At 57.2% G+C, this 27,338-nt stretch overlaps 1 protein-coding gene across 1 annotated transcript; it reads right to left on the bottom strand.

The window, feature by feature from the left end:
* Window positions 1-1,298: 1,298 nt before the first annotated feature.
* Window positions 1,299-27,338, bottom strand: EIF4H (eukaryotic translation initiation factor 4H). Its single transcript, XM_062180181.1, has 6 exons — window positions 27,229-27,338; window positions 9,143-9,330; window positions 7,511-7,575; window positions 7,331-7,427; window positions 2,816-2,953; window positions 1,299-2,727 (listed from the first exon to the last, which is right to left on the bottom strand). The coding sequence occupies exons 1-6, from the start codon at window positions 27,285-27,287 to the stop codon at window positions 2,588-2,590; spliced, it is 687 nt and encodes a 228-aa protein (XP_062036165.1). The 5' UTR covers window positions 27,288-27,338; the 3' UTR covers window positions 1,299-2,587.

Genomic DNA, 27,338 nt, shown 5'->3' on the forward strand with positions numbered 1-27,338 from the left:
CGGAAGACGGCCCCTGCCACCCACATGGGAGACCTGGATGGAATGCCGGGCTCCTGGCTTTGGCCTGGCCCAGCCCTGGCTGTTGCAGCCATTTGGGGGAGCGAACCAGCGAATGGAAGCTCTCTCACTCTGCTTTACAACGGATTTTGGGACGACCATTTGGGAACTTTGAGTCCCAACGCCCCCTTCAGTTCCATGTCCCTGCCTCCCTGCCCAGAGCTGCTCCCTGGGGGCCCATCCTCCCCCAGGCAGGGCGTGTCTGTGACAGCTCCCTGGGGTCACTCAGCCGCCAGCGGCACAGCGAGCACCCCCCGTGAAGACGGGACTCGATGCTTCCGGTACACAGGGAACCTGGAACCCCTGGTGTTTCCTCCTCGCGCGGCCATGAGCGTAGCAGAGACCCGGGCGCAGAACGCTGGGGCAGCAGGGCCGCCAGCTGCGTCACACAGGAACAGCTCGGAGGTGAAGTCAATGATGTCAGCGCCCCACACCCACGGGGCCCTTGCTTGCCAACAGGGCTCGTGGGGCTGGAAGGCTCCACAGAAGACAAGGGGGCCGGAGAGGTTCTCCAGGGCCTCACGGGAACTGTGCCTGCCTGCCCACTTCAGTGTCAACACCTGGGTGGCCAGCACCCTTCCCCTCACCCCCATGGAGCTGCATGTGGGCCAAGCCTACAGCTCATAGGCTGCTGTCCCCTTCAAAACTCCTGAAGCTCCGCCCAGAGGCTGCAGGGGGGAGGAAGGACTCCCACACTCACCCCTGAGCAGAGCCCTGCACTCAGGACCTGCCTGCCCTCACGCAGCGCCCTTCCCCACGCCCCCGGAACTCTGACACCTGTTGCATTCTTTCAAGGGGAGAGCCGGGCAGGTGTCGATGCTACCGCATCCTGTCCAGCTCCCTAATGCGCTGGGAGGCCACAGTGATGGCTGGAGTAGCCGAGTCCCTGCCACCCACCTGGGGAGACCTGGGCCAAGCATGTCCATTTCTGGGCTGAACCAGTGGACACAAGACCCTCCACCTGCTGGCTCGCTCCCCCAGTGTATGCGCAGCCAGGGCGGGGCCAGGCCAAAGCCAGGGCTCCACCTGCACCCCCCAGGTGCCCAGCAGAGCCCCAGACATCTGAGCCAGACCGGCAGGAAGTGACCCCAGGCAGCGGAGGCTCAGGCTGTGGGGTGGGGGCGCCCCAGGTCCCCTGCTGTCGGCACTGACCTGTGATTTGGAGAACCTGCCAGCGACGTGGCGCTCACGCCCTGGGCAGCTACGGAGAACTCAGAAATAAAGACAAGCGTTCAATATTACGTAAGGTTTTCTTTTATTTAAAAGATCATTCACAAAATACCATATCCATAGATTTCCTTTCTGTCCTAGAGCTGAATGTGGCGAGTGTCTGGACTTCCATTCTTACATTACAAGTCAGCCGCGCTGCCCGGGAGTTTGGAGGAATTGGCTTTGTCTATCGTTTCCACATTGAGGATGTGAGGCATCGGGTCGGATCACAACCACGCAATGCATGTCTGTCTTAAGTTAAGTATTGGTGTTACACAAATGGCTCTCGTCTGGAAGCGGGGGTGGCAGGAGGAGGGAGGGAGTTCTGTAAATTGCTGAGACCTCGCAACGATGGCAGAGAGAAGCCGGGGCCGGAGCGGGGCCGCACTGCCCGCGGACCCCCGTCCGCGCCCACGGGAGCAGAGCGAGACGGGGCGCTGGGGCACGGCTCGTGTGTTCACGGCCAGGTGTGCCGGCTCCAGGGCCTCTGCCTTGGCCCTGCTCCGGGGGACGCGCTCCACGCTGCACACGGGCACACAGTGTCCCCAAAACTCGGTCCCCTCCGGTCGGCGGAGCTTCGCCGGCTCGGCCTGGCAGACTTTCTCTGAATCCACCGAGGGAAATAAAGTGCTCGGGGCGGTGGGCGGCCCGGGCTTCTCTCTGCTCTCATGCAGGAGCACGGGGGAGGGACGCAGGGACGCGCGGACACGGGCGCTGGTGCAGGCCTCCCGGGCGCTGGCCAGCACCGGCACTGGCGCCCCTGGGAGCGTGCAGTGGTCGACACGGACTGCTCCCCGATAGCCCACGCCAGCCTCACCCTTCCCGCGGCGGGGGTGGGGTGGGGCATCGGCGCCCAGCAGACAAGCCGCTGCCTCGCTAGCCGCAGCAACACAGAACTCGACATGCAGGCTGGAGAAGCACTGAGGAGCTCAAAGGCACTGCCGGAGGCCGGCCAGTGTCTAAAAGAAAGAGAGCGAGCCGCGAGAGGGGGGAGCACCTGAGCCTGGCCACGCCCGCCCCGGAAAGCCCAGTGTTGGAAGCAAAACGGGGGGCGGGGGGGGGTCAGGAGGAGGGCGGGGGGGGGCGGCAGGAAAAGAAAAGGCATGGAGCAGGCATGGAGCTACAGCAAAGCCAAGAATGTACTAAAACCACTTGTCAACAGCTGACATGCATTCGCAAGCTCCACGCTTCCGGGGCCGGGAGTGGGGTGCGGGACGCGGGCAGGGAGCTGCAGGGCCGTGGGGCCGGGGCCGGGGCCCGCCGTGCCACTGCCGCCGCCACCTCCTGGCGCCGCGCCGCGCCCGGGCCCTCCCACGCAAGCTCATTCTTGCTCCTTGTGGACCACTTCCTCTCTGGGCCTGGCTCCCCCGAAGATAGCAGAGTTGGGATTGGCGACTTGGTTGAGGGGCGTGGCGACTGTCCGAGGTTTAAGCTGGAGCCGGGGTCTCTGTGCTCTTTCCTCTGGGGGGGAGAAAGATGAGGTTTGCACTGAGCGCAGCCCCTTCCCCGCCCCCCCCCCCCCCAGGCGGCCGCGGCAGTCACCCCATACCTTCTGTGGGTTCTCTGAAGTCCATGTTGGGGCCTCGCAGTGGGGGGCCGTCTCTGAAGCGACTTCCCATCGGGGGGCCTGCTCGCCGGTCCCCGGGGCGGCTGCCCCCCCTGCCTCCTAGGAAGTCATCCCTGAAGCCTGCGGAAGAAAAGGGGCCCTGAAGGCCTCTGGAGCCCCCGCCCTGGCCCCAGCGGCCCTGCCCTCGGCTTTTCCCTCTGCATCCGATGCTTTCCAAAGGAAAGGCCACCGAAACCCAGCCCCAGGCCAGCAACAAAGAGTCAGAACCTTGGAGAACAAGAAAAGCTGTTTAGAACAGGAAAAACCAGCCAATCCACTCTCCAGAGACTACAATCGATCTAAGGTGGCCAAGTCCCAGCGGGCTCAGCTCTGTCTCCCAGGTCCCGCAGAAATCTACACAGCTCCGGGGGCCTAGCCTGAAACCCCCAAGTACTTAGCAATCAGAGCACAGAAAGCAATGGAGACAGCAACCACGCGAAGTCGCTGCCGGGTGACCCCCGCCCCCACCCCGCGGTCTCTGTCTGCCGGTGCGGTCACTGTAAGGGTGGGCACAGCACCCGGGGACCTGAGGGCCCTCCACATCCCCGGGCTCGTCCCCCACGCCTGCGCCACCCGACAAGTGGCCAGCGGCTCCTGGAAGCCTGTGCCTGTCAAGCAGGGTGTTAAGGACCTTAGAGGGGTTGAACCTTGTGCTCAACTCCGTCTAAGTAGGTGGGGACACAGCCATCCAGCTAATAGGACAGCGACCAGCAAGTGGGCTTGTGTCCCGTGGGGCCTGAGCCCTCAGCAGGCCCCAGAAGTGCCCGCACCAACAGTCCCAGCATCCACAGGCCGCCAGGCTGGGAAACGCAGGAGGGGGTCACAGGGAGGGGTGCTGGCTCCTGTCTCAGCCCAGGCGTCCCTTCCGTGAGCTACCGGACGCCGGCGTTCTCGCCCTCTCAGTGCCGACTCCACTGTTGTTGGGCGTCCCAGGCTCAAGAAGGCGACACACGGGTGTGGAGGCAGCTCTGCTCCGCCCAGGTCACAGTGCCACGGCCACCAGCACCACCCGCAACAACAGGGCAGGCTCGCGGCAGAAACCCGCGAAACGAGGTGACGGGCACGCTGTGATGGGCGCGCAGGAAGGCAGCCCCGCGTGGCTCCCAGAGCAGCGGCTCCGCCCGTGGCGAGCGCTCTCGATCTCAGAGGGCCGGCATGGAGGCCGCACACAGATCGCGGATCTGAAACCCAGCCCCGGGGATTGATCACAGCGAGCGGCGGAGCCGGCTCTCCATGGACCTAGACCCCCGCGAGTGGGCTTCTGGGAAATGCACTTAGACCACATTTCTGCCCACGGCGCTGTGCCTTGCACGGTGAGGCCGCTCCACACAATGGCTGCTCCATGCACGCGCACGACACAGCGGAGACGGGAGCCGGCGCGCAGGAAACACCTAGGCAAGTCCTCTCCGAGGCCGCTTCCGGCCGGCTTTCTGACAGAGCGGGAGCACCTGCTGTCCGCGAGGACCCACGTCCGCTCTACGTCCACCAAGGCACGGGCCACTTCCGGTGCGAGGGCGTTTTCCTCTGCTTGCCTCTGTAGTTCTCTACGATAAGCATGTACTTTTTTTTTTTTTTTTTTTTTTGACAGGCAGAGTGGATAGTGAGAGAGAGAGACAGAGAGAAAGGTCTTCCTTTTTGCCGTTGGTTCACCCTCCAATGGCCATTGCAGCCGGCGCATCGTGCTGATCTGAAGCCAGGAGCCAGGTGCTTCTCCTGGTCCCCCATGCGGGTGCAGGGCCCAAGCACTTGGGCCATCCTCCACTGCCTTCCCGGGCCACAGCAGAGAGCTGGCCTGGAAGATGAGCAACTGGGATAGAATCCGGTGCCCCGACCGGGACTAGAACCCGGTGTGCCGGCGCCGCTAGGCGGAGGATTAGCCTGTTGAAGCACGGTGCCGGCCAGCATGTACTATTTTTAAAGACAGCCCAAACCGGCGCCGCGGCTCAGTAGGCTAATCCTCCGCCTTGCGGTGCCGGCACACCGGGTTCTAGTCCCGGTTGCCCCTCTTCCAGGCCAGCTCTCTGCTGTGGCCAAGGAGTGCAGTGGAGGATGGCCCAAGTGCTTGGGCCCTGCACCCGCATGGGGGACCAGGAGAAGCACCTGGCTCCTGGCTTCAGATCAGCACGATGCGCCGGCTGCAATGGCCATTGGAGGGTGAACCAACGGCAAAAAGGAAGACCTTTCTCTCTGTCTCTCTCTCTCACTATCCACTCTGCCTGTCAAAAAAAAAAAAAAAAAAAGACAGCCCAAGGGCCCATTTCTGCAAGGAACGCATGAAGCATCGATTACAAACGAGCACGTGGGTCTCACACAGGGCCTGGGCAGCCATGGCCACGGTCACCGGCCACCAAGGGCCCAGCCAAGCCAACAGCGGGGAGGCGCTGGGCACTCAGGTAACACCCACATCTATGGAGCTCTGACCCCACGGCGCTGCTCTTCCGACGGCCCCTATGAACACACAACTGGCAGGTCAGCTGCCTACCAGCAGCGCGTGGCTCGGCCTGGTGGAGACGTCCGTGGCAGGTTTCCATCAGAGACTATGACAGGCTCACCGGATCGTACTGCACTTCTATGAATAAGCTCATTTCCGACTGGCTTAGGACTGCTACACTCACGTCAGTCAATGGGTAGTGAGTCATCTGGGGAGCCACAGTAGTGCTGCAACTGAGTTTTATAAAATTCCACACCCGAGACACCTGCACCAGTCCCTACACGCTAACCCCTCGCTCTGCATGGGTTCTGGTCTGATGGGGGGAGGTGACTGTGTGGCGAGCTACGGAAGCTGCTATATATATATAAAGATTTATTTATTTGAAAAGAGTTACACAGAGAGAGAAGGAGAGGCCCTCCAACCGCCAGTTCACTCCCCAGATGGCTGCAATGGCCACAGCTGAGCCAATACAAAGCCAGGAGCCAGGAGCTTCCTCTGGGTCTCCCATGCAGGTGCAGGGGCCCAAGCACTTGGGCCATCTGCCACTGCTTTCCCAGGCCATAGCAGAGAGCTGGATTGGAAGTGGAGCAGCCGGGACTGGAACCAGTGCCCACATGGGATGCCGGTGCTGCAGGCGGCAGCTTTAGGCCACAGCGCCCCCCTGAGGCTGCTATATCTTACGCAGGCCGAGTGGGCCTCATCCAAATTGCTTGAGATTTTGGAATATTCGCAAATACATCATGAGATAGCTCTGCGACTGACTCAAGTCTGAACAGGAAACTCGTGTACGTCTCAGGTCCACCTCAGAGCCGCAGCCTGAAGGCGGCCGTATCCAGTGTTCGCGTGCGGGCGCGCAGGCCGAGGAATCTCCCCTCTCAGCACTGGGTCTGCGCCGGGGCACTCGGCCTGCGGAGCGGGGAGTGCACAGCCTGTGTGAGACAGGAAACAGACCTGTGCTCCCTTCTCCACTTTGCTGCTAGAACTGATTTTTCCATCACGTACACGAATATTTTCATTACTGAAAAACAAGCCTGGCGCTGGGGTGCGGTGCTGAAGGTTACACCTCTGCCTGTGGCGCCAGCACTCACATGGGCACCGGTTCGAGTTCCGGTTGCTCCACTTCTGATCCAGCTCTCTGCTAACGCACCTGGGAAAGCAATGTGAGGATGGCCCAAGTGCCTGGCCCCTGCACTCATGTGGGAGACCCGGATAAAGTTCCAGGCTCCTGGCTTTGGCCTGGCCCCGCCCTGTGTGTTGGTCATTTGGGATGGAAGACCAACCTCTCTCTCCCTTTCTGCAACTCTGCCTTTCAAATACATAAAAAATAAACAAAAGAGAAAGAGAAAGAAAGAGAGAGAGAGAGAGAGAGAGAGAAAGCAATGGGGATCCACCACGTCCACTTGTTGGAGCCGCACACCCCTCAGGGGGAAAAAAGGCCATCAAGGACTGTCTCTCCCCAAAGAGGAGCCCCAGTGAGGAGGCTTTCTGGAAGGTTCCAGAACCTCCACGCTGGGTCACTTCTAGCAGGAACGCGACCTCTCTTTCTGCCACATAACAGCAGCAAGGAGTGTCCCTGAGCTAGGGCCCGAGAAAGAGCACTGAGCGAGAGCCAGGCTGACACACGGGGACACAGGGACACAGCGAGCAGGCTTCCTGGACGCCCGGGGCGAGTGTGCCGGTGACAGGAACTAGGGGAGCCCCGGGCAGCAGCAGTGGTGACACCAGAGCTGAAGTCATGCCGGGAATCCCAGCCACCTCTAGATTCTCAGAGCCACCCATGCCTGGGGACACACGAGAGACTGAGTGGAGGTCGCGCCGCTACCGGGCGGCACGGTGCACCCGGGGGGCGGCAGGCGCGCGTGACGGGCGGCCCTCCCTCGGAGGCCTCGCTGCCGCCAGGGAGGCCCGAGCTGGCAGAAGCAGCGTGTCGCCCACGATCGCACACACACTGTCCTGAGCCCACCGGAACCGCTCAGGCCCCCGCGAGCAGAGCGCGCACTCCCGTCCAGCTCAGGAGAGCCAATCACCTCTGTCGTCTGGTCCACCTCTCCTGAATCCAAAGCCACCTTTGTCCTGTTTTCTGCCTTCGGCAATGTCCACGCGAAGTGACCGGTCACCCAACAGCTAACGACAAGGGGAAAAGAGTGTCAGTACTGGCGGAAGAGCAAAGCCAACAGCGACCGGGCCTCAAAGCTTGGGACACTTACGGCACCGTCATACGTCAGGGCTTCCTTAAGGGAGTCCACCTCGTCGAATTCTACATAGCAGAACCCTGGAAGACAAGACAGGTGACTCCGCGTGAGAGGCGCCATCCCGCCGCCATCAGACGCAGGGGCCGGCGGAGCCCGCGGCAGCGCACCTCTCGGGATCTGGGCCCTGCCTGCGCCTCCTCGCGCTCAGCTGTCTGTCTGCCCGGCACACAGGCACCCAGGGAGCAGCCTCCCCGGGGACGCTGGACCATCTACTTCATCTAACTGGGGATAAGGGTTTGTCCGCCTCGGGTCTGAGGAGACAGCACCGAGGGAGAGCTTTGCCGCGCCTCCTCGCTGAACACGGCACCCCCAGCAAGCAGGGAGTCTTCCCCGGGTGCTACTGCCCAGACCCAGGGCCCAGGTCCACGTGTGCCCCTTCCTCGCCGCCTGCAGTCCGAGCCTGGTTCTGTCCTCCCCACCCCACGGCCGTCTCAGCGTGCCCTCGTCCTGTGCAGCAGTCACACTCCATCTTCAAGACCAAGCCTTGCCCACACTCACGCCTCTGTCCCCCTCGGACGCCAAGTCCATCCAGTGAGGACAGCAGTTGAGAAAGTTACTCCCAAGCTCAGAGGCCATGACGGCCCCAGCCACGCACCTCACACTCTGCAGAACTCTAGACGACCCTCTGAGTGAAAGCTACTGGCGCAGCCCAAGGCTGGCTCGCCCGCCCAGACCGCCAGTCCACGGCTATGGCCCTCAGCCTCACCCATGTTGCTTGTGGTCCCGTGACTCCACACAGCTCCTGGTCAGAGGCAGGTATTCCGCCTGTCCCCAAGCCCACTTGGAGCAGCAGCACCTCCGAACAGCATCAGCTAACACCCTTGACCTTGGCCCAAGCACTTCGGCACTGGCCCTGGCGGGAAACCCCGAGGCAGGGCACCGCTGACCTGACCCTTCACTCCTGCTCCTCCCTCGGGGCTCGCACCCTATCTGGAACTTGAGCCCACGGTGCTCCAGCACCTGCGGGGAACCCTGCTCAAGGCCAGGCTGTGTGCGGAGCGCCTGGTGGGAGGTCTGTAGGTCCCTGCGGCCTGCTCTCGGAAGCAGCTCTCCGGCCACCACCCAGCTCAGCCTGAGCGTTCTTCTGCACCTGCTCTGCCGTGGCCTCCACCAGACGCGGGCTAGTGGGGCTGCCTGCGCAGGTCCTGGGCTGAAATGACCCTTCTCCCACCCAAGAAGCTGCTCCATGGTGCTGTGCTTAAAGTAAAAGAGCTGGCAAATACACCCGTTTATCTTCTGGGCTTCGCAGAACCTTGATTACAGGACAAACACCGGGGAACGTGCGTGGCAGCCGGCAGACTGACCGCACAGCCCCAGGGCTCCCCTCCTGTCTGCCCTGGGCCGCGCCCTTCCCGGGCCAGTCTCTAGGCCACGCATCTCTGCCACGTGGATTCTGCACGAACACCTTCTCCTCACGGGAACAAGGACCCCAGTTACAGCGCTCTGTTTATTTCAGCTGCTCGGACCATGCTAATCCTACACCCCCATGACTGCAGCCCTCTGGATCACACACACACACACACACACACACCCCTGCGGTGCCCTCCCACCCCCAGCCCTTTCCGGTAACAGAGCCCCCGCACTCACCTTTAAACTTGTCTGTGTCTTTATCTCTGACTAGCCGTACACTCCTTATGCTGAGATCCTTAAAGATAGCGTCTATGTCACCCTGCACCGTGTTAAAAGGTAGATTTCCTACATACGCCGTGTAGGGGGGCTCTGTGGGCAGCTCCTTCTGGCTACGGGACCCATGGCCACCAGCACTGCCGCGGGACCTAGGGGAGGACATAGACAGCATTTGAGACGGGCGTCTTCCGCACAGCTCCTTGGCGCACGGGGCCCTGTTCGGTGGGGACAGAGAGGTGTACAGCATACTTCTGGAAAGTCGAAGCCAAACACAAGCGGTCCGGTACCCATTGCTTAGCACCCACATCCGCAATGCGCTCACACCCTAACTACGCACCCGCCTCCCTGGCCCACGCTCTGCAGGAACACAGAGGCCAACCATGAGGCGGCCCCACGTGGGACTCCTGGGGGCCGAGGTGCACCACGACTTTGTACAACTGCCTCTGAGGGTCCTGACGCTGTGACGGGACCACTCCTCGTGCCGCAGGGCCCCGCGCAGCCTGCCCCCTGCTCCAGCACGCCATGCGTCTGGTAGAGATGCTCCTGTGGCCGCTTCCCAGCGAGCTCCACGGCCTGCTCCCGAGGCTGTATCCTGTGAGGCTGGGTTAACACTGATGCAGCCCCCGAGGTCTTGACGGCGACAGGGGGCACGTGTATACAGTAGCGACCGCCATCACCCCAGCCACAACCTCTGCTTGTTCAAAGCATTACATCATCAAAAGAAAGGCCACTGCTAGACACTGTGCAAACCCACGGGCGCCCAGGCCTGAGCGCGGCCCTGGTGTCAGGCCACACCAACGCCGAGGGATGCCAGGAGAGCTGTTCTTTCTGCTTAATTCCGCTGTGAATCCGTACGGCTCTAAACATAACAGCTACCTAAATAGGCAGGCAGGCGGGCACACACAGGCAGCGGCTGAAGGAGCCCCCCAGTGAGACCTAGGGCCCCCGGCAGTGCCGCCCAGCTCATCGACGTGCCCGAAGCCGGTGAGGAGGGATCTTGGGAAATGAGGTATTCACACGACCTCACACGATCACCCTACAAGTGATTTGCCTCAAGCAGGACCAACAGGCCCTTCTCCAGGGGAAATACCCACCTGTTAGCAGTGGCAGCCGGTAACTAGACAAACCCACACTGCTGCCTTCCTGTTTGGCCAGACTTTTCAGCTACGCCCCAGTCACAAAAGACAATCGAGGCAGAGGGACTAACAGATGCGACAACTGACGTTCTGTGACAAACCACTGCACAGGTGCCACCTTAGGAGAGGGTCCCCATGCTCAGGAAATGCTTAGAGGAGTTGGGAGTAGGGGCTGGCGTGACAGAACAAAGGGCAAGCCACCGCCCACGACACCTGCATCCCATGAGCCCTGGTTCCAGTCCTGGCTGCTCTGCTTCCCAGCCAGCTCCCTGCTAACACGCCTGGGAAGACAGAAGGTGGCCCAAGCCCCAGGGCCCCTGCCACTCATGTGGGAGACTCACATGGAGCTCCGAGCTCCTGGCTTCTGCCTGGCCCATCCTCGGCTGTTGTGGCCATTTCGGGGAGTGAATCGGGGGGAGGATCTCTTTCTATCACTCTGCCTTTCAAATACATAAATAAATTTTTTTAAAGAATATTTATTTATTTGAAAGTCAGAATTACACACAGAGGAGAGGCAGAGAGAGGTCTTCCATCTGATGGTTCACTCCTCAATTGGCGACAACGGCCAGAGCTGCGCCGATCTGAAGCCGGGAGCCAGGAGATTCTTCCTGGTCTCCCACGTGGGTGCAGGGGCCCAAGGACTTGGGCCATCTTCTACTGCTATCCCAGGCCACAGCAGAGAGCTAAATCGGAAGAGGAGCAGCTGGGACTAGAACCGGTGCCCATATGGGATGCCAGCGCTTCAGGCCAGGGCATTAACCCACTGCGCCACAGCACTGGCCCCAATAAATTTCAAAAAGGAAAAAAAAACTAGTAGTTGGAAGTGAAGTGGCAGGTCAGCACAGGTATGTGCTGCACGTAGGAGTATGTAATCATTACTGAAGGCAGAGTATGACAAAGCACTACTTTGTGAACCTCCCTATGGTCACTCATCATCTCTCAATTCCACCACAGATCTGAAAATGCTCACAATATTATTTAGGAGGGAAAAAAATTCAAAAAGGTCTTTTAAAAATTTATTTGAAAGGTAATTATGGAAAGAGAGAGAGAGAGAGAGAGAGAGAGAGAGAGAGAGAATGAATCTTCCAAATGCTGCTTCAATCCCCAAATGGCCCCAGTGACCAGGCTGGGCCAGACAAAGCCAGGAACCAGGAGCCTCTTCCAGGTCTCTCACATTGGGTGGGTGCAGGGACCCAAGCACTTGAGCTTGAGCCATCTTCCACTGCTTTCCCAGGTCCATGAGCAGGGAGCTGGATCGGAAGTGGAGGAGCTGGGACTTGAACCAATGCCCCCGTGTGGGATGCCCGAAGAGCTGCTCCAGTCCTCTTCCCAAGGCCTTTGAAGGCAACTGGGCTTTCTAGCTGAGCACTGCTACAATATTAAGAAGGAAATTCTCTCTGTTCTGAGATAAATTCCAGGTAGCTCCAATAGCTGACCAGAAACATCATTCCTGAAGACATTTTCCTGCAGCAGGACCAAACTGGGATGCTTCCACAGAGCAACTTTCCGTTCACTGACTGAGCATTCTGCCACCTCCTAGGAGGAAGTCCCTGCCGCTGTTCCAGCGCTAGAAACGTGGCTTTCCTTGGAATCGCGCTGACAGGCTCCCAGCCTCCCCAGAGCCCAGCTAGCACGTGTGCCTTCTTTTCTTTTCAATACCCTTCCGCCAACGTGACCTGGCTCCTATCTCTACAGCCACCAACCCTGAAATATTTAACAAGGTGCTCTTTGGGACTGGGCAGGGAACGGTCACTACAGAGGTGACCTGTAGGACAAAGAACACCTTCAGCCCATGTCTTCGCCTTGCCTGATGAGCAGACAGCCCCGCACTCCGCAGCTCACAGAGCAGCGGGCACACCAGGCTGCAGCCCTCCTCCACTCTCCATGGCTCCCGAGCCCCCAGGGCCCGTCCGCAGGCACAGTACCAGGCCCCCTCTATGCCCTGTTCTTTCCCACACAAACACACCTATGGTAGAGTTGAGTTCACGAATCAGGCAACGTGAGTAACAAGTAATGAACAGAACTGTGCCACAGCAGCGCCGTCTCGGCAGGCTGGCTGTGCTGCCCTCACCCGGCTGTGGCCAGGCTCAGGCTGCCCTCGGGGGACCCGCCGGGAGGATCACCCGGCCAGGATGGTGTCAAGAGGGAGTGGCAGACAAAGGGATGACTCACGGCCCAGGAAGGAAGACACCACAAGGTTTCATCATGCTACTCGGAATGGCCTATAATTTAAAACCTACTACTACTTTCTGGAATTTTCCATTTCCTATTTTGGACAGCAGCGGACTGCAGATTTGAAACCCTGGAGAGCAAGACCCTGGATAAGGTGTTCAGGGAGACTACTGCATATATGTGTGTAAAAAAGCAAAAAGCTACAGTGATTTAAAAAAAAAAAAAGAAAGGTGAGGGTGAGGAAGGAGACAGGCTGAGCTAGTTCCCAGGTGTCTGATCAGTCTGAGGAGCGGGCGGGGAAACGGAGGCAGGAAGGCTGGCCCAGGATCCATTCATCACCTGCCCGGACACTTCCGGAAGGCAATGAGGGCAGGTGACCTCTGACTCTGTACAAGAAGGGGACAAATGATGCAACTAAGATGATGGAGACGCCAAAAAATGTAGGACACGGCGGGGGCTCTGGCAGCTTTTGAAGAGTTGGCTAAACATCCAGAGGCAGCAGCCAGCAGCCCCCCGGGGCCGTGGTCCGGGAGCCTGGAGACCTCAGCCACCAGCCTGCAACCGGCAGCCCTCAGCAGCGACCACAGCGCAGTGGGTCTGGGGCGTCCAGGTGGGCAGGATGCACACGAACACTCAGGAGGCGCCCACGGTGCACCAGCACCCCGCGACCAGGGTGGGGGCCCCACAGAGGACACAAGCATTTGTTCCCCAAATGTCAGACCACTGTCAGTTAAAACCCGAGATACCTTTGGCAACAGACTCAAGCTTGGGTGGGGGTGGGGGTGACAACTGCTCTCTAAACACACACGTAGTATTTCTTTTTTTTTTTTCTTTGACAGAGTGGATAGTGAGGGAGAGAGACAGAGAGAAAGGTCTTCCTTTTTGCCGTTGGTTCACCCTCCAATGGCCGCTGCGGCCAGCGCATCTCGCTGATCCGAAGCCAGGAGCCGGGTGCTTCTCCTGGTCTCCCATGCGGGTGCAGGGCCCAAGGACTTGGGCCATCCTCCACTGCACTCCTGGGCCACAGCAGAGAGCTGGCCTGGAAGAGGGGCAACCGGGATAGAATCCGGCGCCCCAACCGGGACTAGAACCCGGTGTGCCGGCGCCGCAAGGCAGAGGATTAGCCTGTTAAGCCACGGCGCCGGCCACACACGTAGTATTACACATCAGAATCTGCACATGGGGAGAAGGGATCCGCTCCCTGTCCGTCTGCTGTGGGAACTCTGCCCAATCACTTCTCTACCTCAGTTTTCATGGCTGTTATTTTATAAATATTTCACATCTTGACTTCATAAAGATGTTTAATTGACTATAAAAGCACTTCCAAAATACCAAGTGCCATAAAAGTTTAATAACAGTTTCTATAATGTGCACAGTAGCTTGAACAGCCTCGAAGCTACATGGAGCAGGGGCACAAGGGCGGGCAGGGCCCCCTCCCTGCCAGGCACAGCAGAGACCTGTGCCGCGAGCCCCGGACCCCGCCACCTGGCACCACCAGGCACCAGGGCGTTCCGCTCAGAGCCGTGCCTTACTGCCCACTGGGGACGGCCCATGGACGCGTCTGGGACAACCTAAGAGTTTTACAGCGCTAAATCACACCGTGGTCATTTAGGGAACCCAGCTTCTCGTGGGTTTTTCAGACTGACCTCTGTTCTTCACTCAACTCCACCAGTATTGGAATGTGCGTGATGGTCAGTGTACACACGCCCGAGACCCACTGTCACCCCCAAGGAGCCGACAATTCAACTGAGTGATCCAGGCTTGTGGACAGGAGAAATGCCATCCCAAGTGGAGGCTCTGGGGCTCTGGAGAAGCCCGAGAACCACCTTTGCAGGGCGGTGCTACGGGGCGTGCTCCAGGGCAACAGGAACACAGGGACTCCCGCATTAGCACGAAGGCGCAGGAGACTGGGGGAGGGGCCTACAGGAGGAGGAAAGGGAGAGAGGGTGTCAGGGCTGGCCTTGGCTCAGGGCTCCAGACGCCTCCCAAGGTAGCCACGTGCTGAGTGATCCAGGGGAACCAGAAACCACAGAGTCGAGGCAGGCTGCTGTCACTCATTCAGGACACCCTAAGACCCCAAGCCTGGAGGAGGGTGACCCCTCTTTCGGGTCATCTAGCGCAGTAGGTGATCTCCCTCTAATACCTCCAGGCGAAAACAGTTTCTGGAGGGCCAGATCAACAACTGGTCATCCACACACTGCGGCAGAGACAGCAGATGGCCCCCAGCGGGCACTGCGCCAGAGCCCCCAGAAAAGCAGTTAAGACAGCCTTTGTAAGCCAAAGCATGCTTGTAACAACAACACACAGCGCCGCAACAAAGTGACCACCGAGAAAGGAGGGGCCAGTACCAGGTTGAAACATTTTATGCTACCTATTAACATCCTACATTAACATGCTACTATTTATAATAACCGAGCCAATACGGATACAGTGTATTTTAAAGTATCTATCCCCTTTCCCTATCTGAAAGGCAGAGTGACAGAGATCTCCATCCACGCATGGGGACCTGGAGAAGGCCGAAGCCAGGAGCCAGGAGCTCCATCCAGGCCTCCCACACAAGGGTGGCAGGGGCCCAAGCACTTGAGCCATCACGTGCGGTCTCCCAGCCACATTAGGAGGAAGATGGACTGGAAACGCCAGGTACCTGGGACTCAAACCAGCACTGGATATGGGCAACCCAAGTGACAGCCTAACCTGCGACACCCCAATGCTGCCTTCATGTTGCTAACTAAAGTTCACAGGTTATTCTTATTTTTTATTAGAGGGAGAGACAGAAAGATATTCCATCCACTAGTTCATTCCCAAATGGCCACAACTGCCAGGGCTATGCCAGGTGGAAGCCAGGAGCCTCTTCTGCGTCTCCCACATCGGTGCAGGGGTCCAAGGACCTGGGCCATCCTCTGCTGCTTTCCCAGGTTCATCAGCAGGGAGCTGAATAGGAAGTAAATGGGCAGATCTCAAACTGGCACCCATAAGAGATGCTTGTACTGCAGTGTCAGCTTAACCCTCTACCCTACAGTGCCAGTCCAAGTTCACAGACTACTTATGCTCCCACCCGCTGGTTAACTCCCCAAATGCCAGCAACTAGGCAGGCTGAAGCCACTAGCTAGAAACTCAATCAAGGGGCTAGCATCATGGCGCAGTGGGTTAAGACACCACCCACAACACCAACATCCCATATTAGTGCTGGTTCAAGTCCAGGCTGCTCCACTTCCAACCCAGCTCCTTCTAATGTGACTGAGAAGGCAGCAGAAGATGGTCCCTGCCATCCACTGGGAGACCTGCTACAGGTTCCTGGCTTCGGCCTAGCCCAACCCCAGCTGTTGCGGCCATTTGGGGTGTGAACCAATGGATAGGAGATCTCTGTCTCTCTGCTTATAATCTTAAAAACATATGCATGTGTGTGTGTTTTATTTTTTTAAAGATTTATCTATTTATTTTTATTTGAAAGGCAGCAATACAGAGAGATAGAGAGGTCCTCTATCTGCTAGTTCACTCCCCCAAATGGCCACAATAGCTGGAGCTGGGCCAATCCAGAGCCAGGTGCTTCTCCTGGGTCTCCAATGTGGGTGCAGGGGCCCAAGGACCTGGGCCATCCTCTACTGCTTTCCCAGGCCATAGCAGAGAGCTGGATCAGAAGTGGAACAACTGGGACTCGAACTGGCACCCGTACAAGAAGCCAGTACTTGGGGCCCGTGCCGTGGTTCACTTGGTTAATCCTATGCCTCTGGCGCTGGCATCCCATATGGGTGCTGGGTTCTATCCCGGTTGCTCCTCTTCCAGTCCAGCTCTCTGCTGTGGCCCAGGAGGGCAGCGGAGCATGGCCCAAGTGCTTGGGCTGCTGCACCCACATGGGAGACCAGGAAGAAGTACCTGGCTCCTGGCTTCAGATAGGTGCAGTGCCGGCCGTAGCGGCCATTTGGGGAGTGAACCAACGGAAGGAAGACCTCTCTCTCTCTCTCATTGTCTGTAACTCTACCTGTCAAATAAAAAAAAAAAAAAAAAAAAAAAAAAAGACGACGACGACGATGACAGTACTGAAGGCAGCGGCTCAGCTTTACCTGATAAGCCACGGCACTGGCCCCAGGTATATATCTCTGAAAAAACAAAAAGGAAGGCAGGTATAAACCCACAGCCTGATACAGTTATCCCATATGGGCGCTGGTTCAACTTCTGGCTGCTCCATTTCCAATCCAGCTCCCTGCTAATGGCCTGGGAAAAGCAGAAGATGGCCCGAGTGCTTGGGCCTCTGCCACCCACATGGGAGACCTGGAAGGGGCTCCTGGCTCCTGACTCTGGCCTGGCCCAGTGCCGGCCATTTTGACTATCTAGGGAATGAACCAGTGGGTGGAAGATCTCTCTAATTCTTTCAAATAAATAAATAAATCTTAAAAAACAAACCAATCAACCTCAGGCCAGTCTCCCTTGTGGGTGGCAGGGCTTCAAGTACTTGGGTCACTGCCAGCTGCCTCCTTGGTGAACATTAGCAGGAGCTGGAATCCAGAGCAGAGCGCGGCTTACACCCAGGCACGCCTCTACGGGGTGCAGGTGTCCTAACCTCTGTCTTCAGTGCTGTGGCGAATACCTGCCAGGAATTTAGTTCTGAAAGCCCACTGAGGGCTGGGCGCATCGTGGCGCGCTGGGTGAAGCCGCTGCTTGGGGCACCTGCAGCTCGTATCAGAGTTCGAGTCCCAGCTAGTGCTTCTGATCCAGTTTCCTGGAGGGAGCAATTGGGCCCCTGCCACCCATATGGCAGACCCAGGTGCAGCTCCTGGCTCCGGCTTGCTCCAGCCCCGGCTGTTACGGGTTTTGGGGAATGAACCACTGGATATAAGATCTCTCCCTCCCTCCCTCCCGCTTTGTCTTTCAAATATAATAATAATAATAATAATAATAATAATAATAAAAAAGAGCGAGCATTTGATATGATCTACAAATATCTTAGAACTATACAATGCATTCAAAAATTTTCAATTTCTAGGTAAACTGCAAATCCAAAGGCATTCCCTTGTAGTTAATAGTACTTCTCTCATTGCAGATTGGAGAAATTATTAAAACTTAGTTTATGAGCCGGCGCCGTGGCTCAGTAGGCTAATCCTCTGCCTTGAGGCGCCGGCACACTGGGTTCTAGTCCCGGTCAGGGCACCGATCCTGTCCCGGTTGCCCCTCTTCCAGGCCAGCTCTCTGCTGTGGCCAGGGAGTGCAGTGGAGGATGGCCTAAGTGCTTGGGCCCTACACCCCATGGGAAACCAGGAGAAGCACCTGGCTCCTGCCTTCGGATCAGCACAATGCGCCGGCCGCTGCGGCCATTGGAGGGTGAACCAACGGCAAAAAGGAAGACCTTTCTCTCTGTCTCCCTCTACGTCCACTCTGTCAAAAATTAAAAAACAAAAACAAAAACAAAACAAAACAAAACAAAAAACAACTTAGTTTATGAAAAAAACTGTATTCACTGACACCTGGTTTGTTGCTATAAAGCTTAATTTATAGTTACCTCACACATGATGGTGAGGATAATTACAATAATTACATGGAGGAAATAAGAGAACTGGGGGAAAAAGTCACCCCTACCCACTAAAAAATAAGAACAGGAAGACAGAGGAACCTAGTAAGACAGTGTGTAGCTCGGTGACTAAATGCATATGCACACGCTGTCTGGGGCCAAGCGGCCGAGCAAAACATGGACTGGGCTGTTGTCACACCAGGGAACCTGCTTTTCAGATGGGACAACGACACTGTGGTCATGTTTTTTAAAGATTTATTTATTGATTTGAGAGGCAGAGTTAGAGCGAGAAGGGGGGAGAGAGAGAGAGATGGAGGGAAGGGAGGGAGAGAGGGACACAATGAGTGAGGTCTTCTATCCCTTAGTTCATTTCTTCAAATGGCTGCAAAAACCGGAGCTGGGCCGATCCAAAGCCAGGAGCTTCTTCCGGGTCCCCCACATGGGCACAAGGCCCCAAGCACTTGGGCCATCTTCCAGCCACTTTCCCAGGCCACAGCAGAGAGCTGGATCAGAAGTGGGACAGCCAGGACTTGAACCGGTGCCCATATGGGAATGTTGGCAACATCACAGTGCTGGCCTCAGTGGTTATTTTTTTTTAAAAAAATATTTATTTATTTACTTATTTGAAAGAGTTACACAGAGAGAGAGAGGTTTTCCATCCGCTGGTTCACTCTCCAGTTGGCCGCATCGGCCAGAGCTGTGCCAATCTGAAGCCAGGAGCGTCTTCCAAGTCTCCCATGCAGGCGCAGGGGCCCAAGCACTTGGGTCATCCTCTACTGCTTTCCCAGGCCAAAGCAGAGAGCTGGATTGGAAGTGGTGCAGCCGGGTCTCGAACTGGAGCCCACATGGGATGCCAGCCCTGCAGGCAGCGGCTTAACCTGCTACACCACAGTGCCGGCCCCAGCAGTCATGTTTAAGAGCTAATCTTTGGAACTCGTACTATTTTCAGATGAAACGACAATGACTTGTAAGATTTGCTTTAAAAGAATCTCAAAGGGCCAGCACTGAGGCACAACGGGCTAAGCTACAACCTGCAACGCCACCACCCCATTTTGGAGCGCTGGCTTGAGTCCTGGCTGCTCCACTTCCAACCCAGCTCCCTGCTACTGCACCTGGGAAGGCACCAGAAGACGGCCCAAGTGCTGGGGCCCTGTCACTCATGTGAGACACCAGCGTTTCAGACTCCTGACTTTCGCTTGGATCAGCCCCAGTCATTAGGGCCATTTGGGGAGTGAACCAACAGATGCCTTTCAGATAAATAAATCTTAAAAAAAAAAAAAAAAAAATCATCATCATCCTCCCAAGCATGTGGAGGGAAGTGAGTGAAGAAAAGGGGCTTGGAAGGAGTGAGTTACCACTTTTTAACAAGTCAAGACTGGGGACAATGGAACAGGGACTAGGCATTAGGAAAAGTTGGTTTTTTTAAAAAAAGCCCTTACTATGGCACAGCGGGTAAAGCCATTACCTACAGTGCCAGCATCCAATATGGGCGCCGGTTCAAGTCCCGGCTGCTACACCTCTGATTCAGCTCTCTGCTATGACCTGGGAAAGCAGAAGATGGCCCAAGTCCTTAGGCCCCTGCACCCACGTGGGAGACCCGGAAGAAGCTCCTGGCTCCTGGCTTCAGATCGGCGCAGCTCCAGCCATTGTGGTCAATTGGGGAGTGAACCAGCAGATGGAAGACCGCTCTCTCTGTAACTCCATCTTTCAAATAAATAAATAAATCTTAAAAAAAAAAAAAAAAAAAAAAAAAAGCCCTTACCTGTTAGAACCTCATCCTCCAGTGTTAAAAGCACTCAAGACAGAGCAGCTGGGCCTGGCTTCAAATATTCTAGCCCCCACACCTCCCGAGAGGGAGGAAGAAGACATATTTAACAGGAACAGTCAAAATGTTTACACAGTTACAGCTGGGCCATGAATGAGAGCGGGTTAATGGGCACTGAGCTGCTGTCGGGAACAACGACAACGTTCTGGAAATCCACGGTGACAGTTACACAATGCTGAATGTACTCAACGCCACTGCGCTATTTGTACACCTAAAATAATTGAACTTGAGGGGCAGTAGAGCAAAAAAAAAAAAAAAAAAAAAAAAAAGGTTGCACTGGTAAATTTTGTTACGTCTATTTTGCCACAGTTAAACAATGAAACTAGGTGATGGTGCATGGGCATTCCCCATACTAATCTCTAACTTTTTCTGTGTATGAAATGTTCAGATTAAGTTTGTTAGGTAAGAGAAGCAACCAGAAATTCCAGCCCAACTTAGACCCCGCTGACACCCCTCCATCAACAGGAAACGATGTAGCTCAATCACATGGATCAGATCAAAGAACTCGGGGGTGGGGTGGAGTGGGGGGCAATTCCGCCAACCTTCAGTCTCCTCTGCTACTACTCCCGCCCTCAGGGCTACAGCATGTTCCCGTCTTTGTGCTCCCTCCTAGGGCACACAGGAAGCGGTGGCAGGACTTGATCCCCGGCTTCCGAAGAGGCAACTTAGCCCCCTGAGCCCCAAAGCCCGCTCCTAGGTCTTCTCTGTCCGAGGCTGCGCACTCCCTAAGAGCCATGCCAGCCCGACTCCTATCTTTCACAGGCTCAGGGTCGCTGATGTCCAGATCAAACTATGTCCAGAACCGATCAAACTATCCCACTTCATAATCCCACACGCGTCACAGCAAAGTCCCGCCCTCACCTTGCAATCAGGCACTGGCACCAAACTCCACATCCAGTGCTTTAGAAACACGTGTCGGCAGCATTTTTAGAAAAGGCACAGAAAAAAGGTTCTTCAATTAAGAACATTCACAGTAGGACAGTAAAACATTACGTATTTTTCTTTTTAAAAATTTATATTTATTTAAAGGGCAGAGTGATGGAGACAAGACAGATTTCCCATCCATTGGCTCAGTCCCCTAAATGCCTGCGATAGCCAGGGCAGGGTCAGGTGGGTCTCCTGCACAGGTGACAGGGGCCCAAGTAACTTGGGCCATCATTTGCTGCCTTCCCAGGTACACTAGCTGGGGGCTAGACTGCAAGGCGGGTGGGAGGGTGTGGCACCATGGTGTGGTGGGTAAAGCCATTGCTTGCAGTGCAGACATCCCATATGAGTGCCGGTTTGTGTCCCGGCTGCTCCACTTCCCATCCAGCTCTCTGCTATGGCCTGGGAAGGTAGCAGAAGATGGCCCAAGTCCTTGGGCCCCTGCACTCGCATAGGAAACCTGGAAGAAACTCCTGGCTCCAGATTGGCACAGCTCCAGCCGTTGTGGCCATTTGGGGAGTGAACCAGCAGATGGAAGACCTCTCTCTCTGCCTCTCAAATAAAGAAATAATCTTTAAAAGGGGGGGGGGCAGTGCTGTGGTATAGCAGGTAAGGCCCCCGCCCGCAGTGCCAGCATCCCATATGGGTGCTGGTCTGAGTCCTGGCTGCTCCACTTCCAGTCCAGCTCTCTGCTATGGCCTGGGAAAGCAGTAAAAGATGGCCCAAGTGCTTGGGCCCCTGCACTTGTGTGGGAGACCCAGAAGAAGCTCCTGGCTCCTGGCTTTGGATCGGTACACCTCCAGTTGTTGAGGTCGATTGGGGAGTGAACTGGTGGAAGACCCCTCTCCCTCCCTGTATCCCCCCCCCCTTCTATCTCCGTGTAACTTGGACTTTCAAATAAATAATTAATTAATTAATTAAAAAAACAGAGGAGGCAGGGCTCGAAATGACACTCAAATACGGGATACCTGCAACCCAGATATGCAAGACGCACCCCTTTTACATCCCGACTCACTCTTAGCACTCCATGGCAGCAAGAGAGTGGTGTGCACATAGCCACACCGCCTACACGGTGTGCCAGCTCTCTTCCGGAGAAGTGCTTGTGTGCTGAGCTACAGGGCCAACCAGTCGCTCTTTCCCCCATAAACTGATGACGAACTATCAACTATGGTTACTCAACCTGGGTTCCTGAAAATGAAGTGAGCCTGTGGTTCCAAAGAAAACAACCTAACATTGACGTTGACCGTAAAATCCAAGCTTTTGGAGCCAGCACTAAGGCATGGTGGGTTAAGCCGCAGCCCCAACACTAGCATCCCAAATCGATGCCAGTTCAAGTCCTGGCTGCTCCACTTCTGATCCCCCTCCCTGCTGGTGCACCTGGGAAGGCAGCAGAAGATTGTCCAAGTCCTTGGAACCCTGCCACCCAGGTAGGAGACCACAATGCGTCTCTTGACTTCAGCCTGGCCCAGCCCCAGATTTATTTATTTGAAAGTCAGAGTTACACAGAGAGAGAGGTCTTCCATCCTCTGGTTCACTCCCTAATTGCCCGTAATGGCTGGAGCTGCGCAGATCTGAAGCCAGGAGCTTCTTCCTGGTCTCCTACGTGGGTGCAGGAGCCCAAGGACTTGGGCCATCTTCTACTGCTTTCCCAGGCCATAGCAGAGAGCTGGATGGGAAGTAGCTGGATGGGAAGTGGAGCAGCCGGGACACAAACTGGCACCCATACTGGATGTCGACACCATGGGCAGCGGCTCTACCTGCTAAGCCACAGCGCCGGCCCCTAAATTAAACCTTAAAAAAAAGGGGGGGGGGGGGGCTGGCGCTGTGGCGCAATGGGTTAATGTCCTGGCCTGAAGTGCAGGAGGCATCCCCTATGGGCACCTGTTCGAGACCCGGCTGCTCTACTTCCTGTCCAGCTCTCTGCTGTGGCCGGGGACAGCAGTACAAGATGGCCCAAGTCCATGGGCCCCTGCACCCATGTGGGAGACCCGGAGGAAGCTCCTGGCTCCTGGCTTTGGATCGGCCCAGCTCCGGTCGTTGCAGCCGTCTGGGGAGTGAACCAGCAGATGGAAGACCTCTCTCTCTGACTCTGCCTCTCCTCTCTGTGTAACTCTGACTTTTAAATAAATAAATAAATCTTAAAAAAAAAAAAAACCCTCAAGTTTTCAAACACACACACACACATATCAGAAAACACGGAGCACCAACATGAGCTCAGCAGGCTTCTGACGCTCGGATTTCTCAGGCCCTGGAGGGTCACCGAGAGGATTTCGCTACACGTACGCCGCGGCCTGGAAGGCTGCACGCATGAGCACCTGGGCGACCTGCTTAGCGCCGGGAGCTGCATTCCGCACAGCACAAACGCCTGTTACAGTCACACAGCAGCTCCGGGCCGTTCACACCACCAGACGGACGGGCTGCAACGCGGGAGGCTGCAGGCAAGGTTTCAGGGACTCCGCAGCGCCACGATTAGTTGAACATACGCCTCTCTTCCAAGCATCTATCCACACAAGCCTGGCTTTTCTTCCCAAATGTGTCCCAATCAATCACACTCCAAGAGTGAAGGCAGAAGCAGGCCTAAGAAACCAGCCCTGTGCAAGCGGGCCGGCCTCTAGGAGCCTCCCACAAGGGAACTGGCCACTGACTGGCGCCAGTGTGCGGGACACAGGGCGGGCCCGGTCATGTGCCCGCAGTGGGGCATCAACACGCCTGGCACACGCAGCAGGGCCTGAGCGAGACAGAAAACTCTGGAAACCACGACCTGGGGAAAACGCCGCAGGCCCACGGACGGTGAACCTGAGAAGGAAGGCTGAGCCGTCCCCGCTGCCCGTCAGCTCCGGCAAATCCACGCACCCACTGTACTCACTGTACACGCGGTGCCCAGGCCAAGAGGCGAGCAGTTCTCAGAGAGGCCGGAGTGTGGTCTGGGTTTCCTGAGCTTCTCAGAAGACCCCTGAGACCACCCCGCCTCCCCAGAACACAGAGCACCCCGGTTAGTTCCTAACAGAAGCGTGAATGTGAGGATCCAGCCTGGCAACCTCAGAAGTGTAGTCAGGACCCCAGACAGACTCTGGAACAAGGACTACCTACCCCCTGCCATGCTGACGGTGCTCTGGTCACACAGGAAACACAGCTTCTCTCTGCTGGCTCACCTCAGTCACTTCCAAAGAACTTTCCCCACTCCCAGGAAGCCAAAGGGGGTGGTGGTGAGGGGGAGATATTTTAAGCGATGGGGAACCATGAATCCGGAGCTCCCAGTGCCTCAGCATTTCCTGTGCTAGTGTGCAGAGACTTCCGGCCCATCTCCATAATCCCAACTTGCCTACTCTCCACGCCGAGGGTGCCTGAGAGGCAGGGGAGGCGGCCCGGGCCACACTGCTGACAGCCCGAGCTGACCCAGACTGCGTTTCTGGGGGACTGTCCCAGGAAACCTGGCGGAGGAGAGTGGTTTGGGATCCGGCAACGGGACACGGGGGAGACAAGGATGACAGGATCGGAGAGGCTCGCGGCCCTAGACTGCGCTTGCCAGGTCCCGGGATCGTGTAAACGGCTGGACTTTTAAACACTGCTCTCCTTCCGGTTGGACCTCTCCAGATACGTTGAGAGTGAGAAGGAAGAAGGGCGGCGACAAAGGGCGTGGGGGAGGGGCCTACTGCTGAATGGCCACAGTGTTGGTTTTATCAGAGGAGGAATTAAGAGACTGGGGTGGAGGCCAAGGAGGTGCAACAGGAATACACTCCAGATCACTGAGCGGTACACCAACCAGACCAACTTCATGGTTTCTCCATCTCACCACCACCACCACCACCAGCCAAAAAAAGAGAAAAAATATGCTGAGAAGCCTAGAGAGGGGCCAAGCTGAAGTCTGACAAAGCTCCAAGGTCTCCGCCTTCCGGGACCCGGTTTCTGCCACCCCAATCCCTGCTTCCCCCCAGTCCCAGTCTCATGCTCAGGACTGCCGGGGTTTGCTGAGCCCGCCCAAGGCTGCAGCCATTGCTAACGGAAGACTGGCATCACTCGGGCGTCACTTCCGAGGGCACATGAGAAGCCGGAATGGAGACGGGCAGCGCAGTGGCTGAGAAAGCCCACCTCGCCCGCAGAGGTGGAGGGCGGGGCCCGCAGCTGACTGTGCTCAGGGCCACCACGGGGCCCCTGGTTTACGCCTTGCTAGGCAAGGTGTGTGTTGCGTGTGCATGTGCTGTGTGTGTGTGCGTGCATGCATGTGTGTGTGTGGTGCGTGGTGTGTGTGTGTGTGTCGTTCAGCACTGTTTTTGGGCAAGTGCACTGGTTAACACACACAGGTACAAAATGCACAATTTATTAAAATCCATGCTCTCAGAGGACAACTGCCCACTGCAGGCCTGCTACGCCTTCCGCCGGTGACCAGGGGCTCAGAGTGAAGTTCTACCCAGACTCGGGGGGGGAAGTGCCTTCCCAGCCCCCAGCTCCCCGCGGTGGTCGCCCTCCGGCGCTGTCTAGCATGGAGCCACTCGCTGATGCCGCGGAGGACCCGGCCAGCGAGCCCATCACCTCACCCCGTCTCACAGACACTGCCCGCTGAGTTAAAGGGTGCCAGTGCCGGGGCGGCCAGCTTTCGCAGGGACCATGCCACTCCCCACGGGGTCTGTTCCCCAAGCCAGACGCCAACACACAAACCCACCAACAGGTGAGAAAAACTGCCTTTAGGAAACGGAGCACCACTTCCGGCGTCCTCTTAGGGAACGTGAAGCCAAGTGGAAAAGCCATGAGGCGGCCGGAGGGGATGCTCACGGGGGAACTCTGCAGCAGGGAGCCTGAGAGACGGGAGGCTCTGTCAGCGCTGGGCGCACCTGCGGACGCTTCTACTTACTTTCTGCCATCTGCAATGAATGGAATCTCAAAAGGGTCTGACTTGTGGCCACTTTAAAGTTCCTCTTTCGCTCAAGGCGCTCCCACCTGTCAAAATCTGACAGGCACTTAAGACTCTCACATCTTGGAAGAACTGGCAAGCTTGTCTCAATGGAAGTTTAAAAATACATATACAGGGGGCCGGCGCTGTGGCACAGTGGGTAAAGCTGCCGCCAGCAGCATCCGCATCCCATATGGGCGCCGGTTCAAGTCCTGGCTGCTCCACTTCCGATCTAGCTCTCTGCTATGGCCTGGGAAAGCAGTGAAAGATGGCCCAAGTCCTTGGGCCCCTGCACCTGCAGGAGAGACTTGGAAGAAGCTCCTGGCTTTGGATGGGCCCAGCTCCGGCCATTGTGGCCATTTGGGGAGTGAACCAGTGGATGGAAGACCTCTCTCTCTCCTTCTCTGTAACCCTGTCTTTCAAATAAATGAATAAATCTTTAAAAAAATAAAAATAAACATACAGAAGTGCACCGGTAGGCTCAGTGCACCTAACATCTTGGATTACACCGAAATCACTGCGAAATTTATTTTCCTGGGTACTTCTGACTGTTGACTGAAACTAGGAAAAACAACAACAACAAAACAAAGCCCTAGCTACTCAATTTCAAGATGACCTAAGTACAAAGCTGACGTCAGGAAACCTCCCCCAAAGGCAATACATTTTACGTGCGACCCAACGTCTACTTGAGGGTTTTATATATATATATATATATTTATTAGCAAATAAAATATTCTTTGAAATTCCAGGTGGCTCCGCCTGCTCCACTTTCCCCGGTCCTAAAAAACAAGCCTCGGATCCTCTCCCAAACCCAGGTCTCACAGGCGGCCATTCTTCACCCGACAAAGACACTTTTTTGGGACAGCAACCCAGGAGGCCCGTCCCCCCACCCCCCAGTGGGTACCACTGTGGTGTCATCCCGGGAAAGCCACCCTCACCCTGGGAGAACAGGGAGGCCGGGTGTGTCCTTGACGGACAGCAAGAGGCGTGGGGAGGGGGGAAGCCACCTGCATTCACCCGGTTCAAATCCCAGAGCGGGATCCTGGAAGGATGCACCCGAGCCCCTACTGTTGTAAAAACAAGGCGCTTCAATGATCAAGCCAGTCCTCCGCACTCGGCCGGGACGCGCGACTGCCCCCCCCCCCCAGGACGGGAGGAGAAAACAAAATATCCTGCCGAGCAGGCACGCGGCACGTGTTCCGACCCCGCACAGGGAGGGACCTCGCAGGCACAGGCCGCCGTGTGTCTGCTCCCGCTCACCGCTCCATCCTGCGCTCCCGCTCGGGCCCAGACCTCGCCCAGGCGGGCCGGCCCCAGGGCGCGGGGGCCCGCACCCGCACCCGCACCCGCGCCCGCGCCCCGCCGCAGGAGGGGCTCGGCCAGGACACCGGCGCCCGCGTCCGGACGCCTGGGCCCCACGAGCGGGACCCCGGGCGCTAACCGCCGTCGCCCCCTCCCCGAGCGCGCCATTTCCAGGCCCCGGCCGTCCAGGGCGCCCGCCCCAGGCCTCCGCGGGCCCGAGCCTCCGGCCGCCGCGGGTGTGGACGCGGGGAGGCCGCCGCCCCGCCAGCCTCCCAGGCCTCCGCCCGCCCGCCTCACCCTCTGCCGCCGCCGAAGCTGCTGTAGGCCCGATCGTCGTAGGTATCGAAGTCCGCCATTTGCCGTCTCCGCTCCGAGAGGAACCAGGGTGAGCGAGGAAGGACCCCGCA

The sequence above is a fragment of the Lepus europaeus genome, chromosome 21, assembly GCF_033115175.1.
Source record: "Lepus europaeus isolate LE1 chromosome 21, mLepTim1.pri, whole genome shotgun sequence".
Taxonomy (NCBI): domain Eukaryota; kingdom Metazoa; phylum Chordata; class Mammalia; order Lagomorpha; family Leporidae; genus Lepus; species Lepus europaeus.

Coding starts and splice junctions, on each gene's coding strand:
- EIF4H (XM_062180181.1), bottom strand. CDS start 27,287: ATGGCGGACTTCGATACCTACGACGATCGGGCCTACAGCAGCTTCGGC. Junction 7,428..7,510: donor CCCTGACGTATGACGGTGCC/GTAAGTGTCCCA, acceptor CCTTGTCGTTAG/CTGTTGGGTGACCGGTCACT. Junction 2,728..2,815: donor CTTCAGAGAACCCACAGAAG/GTATGGGGTGAC, acceptor TCTCCCCCCCAG/AGGAAAGAGCACAGAGACCC.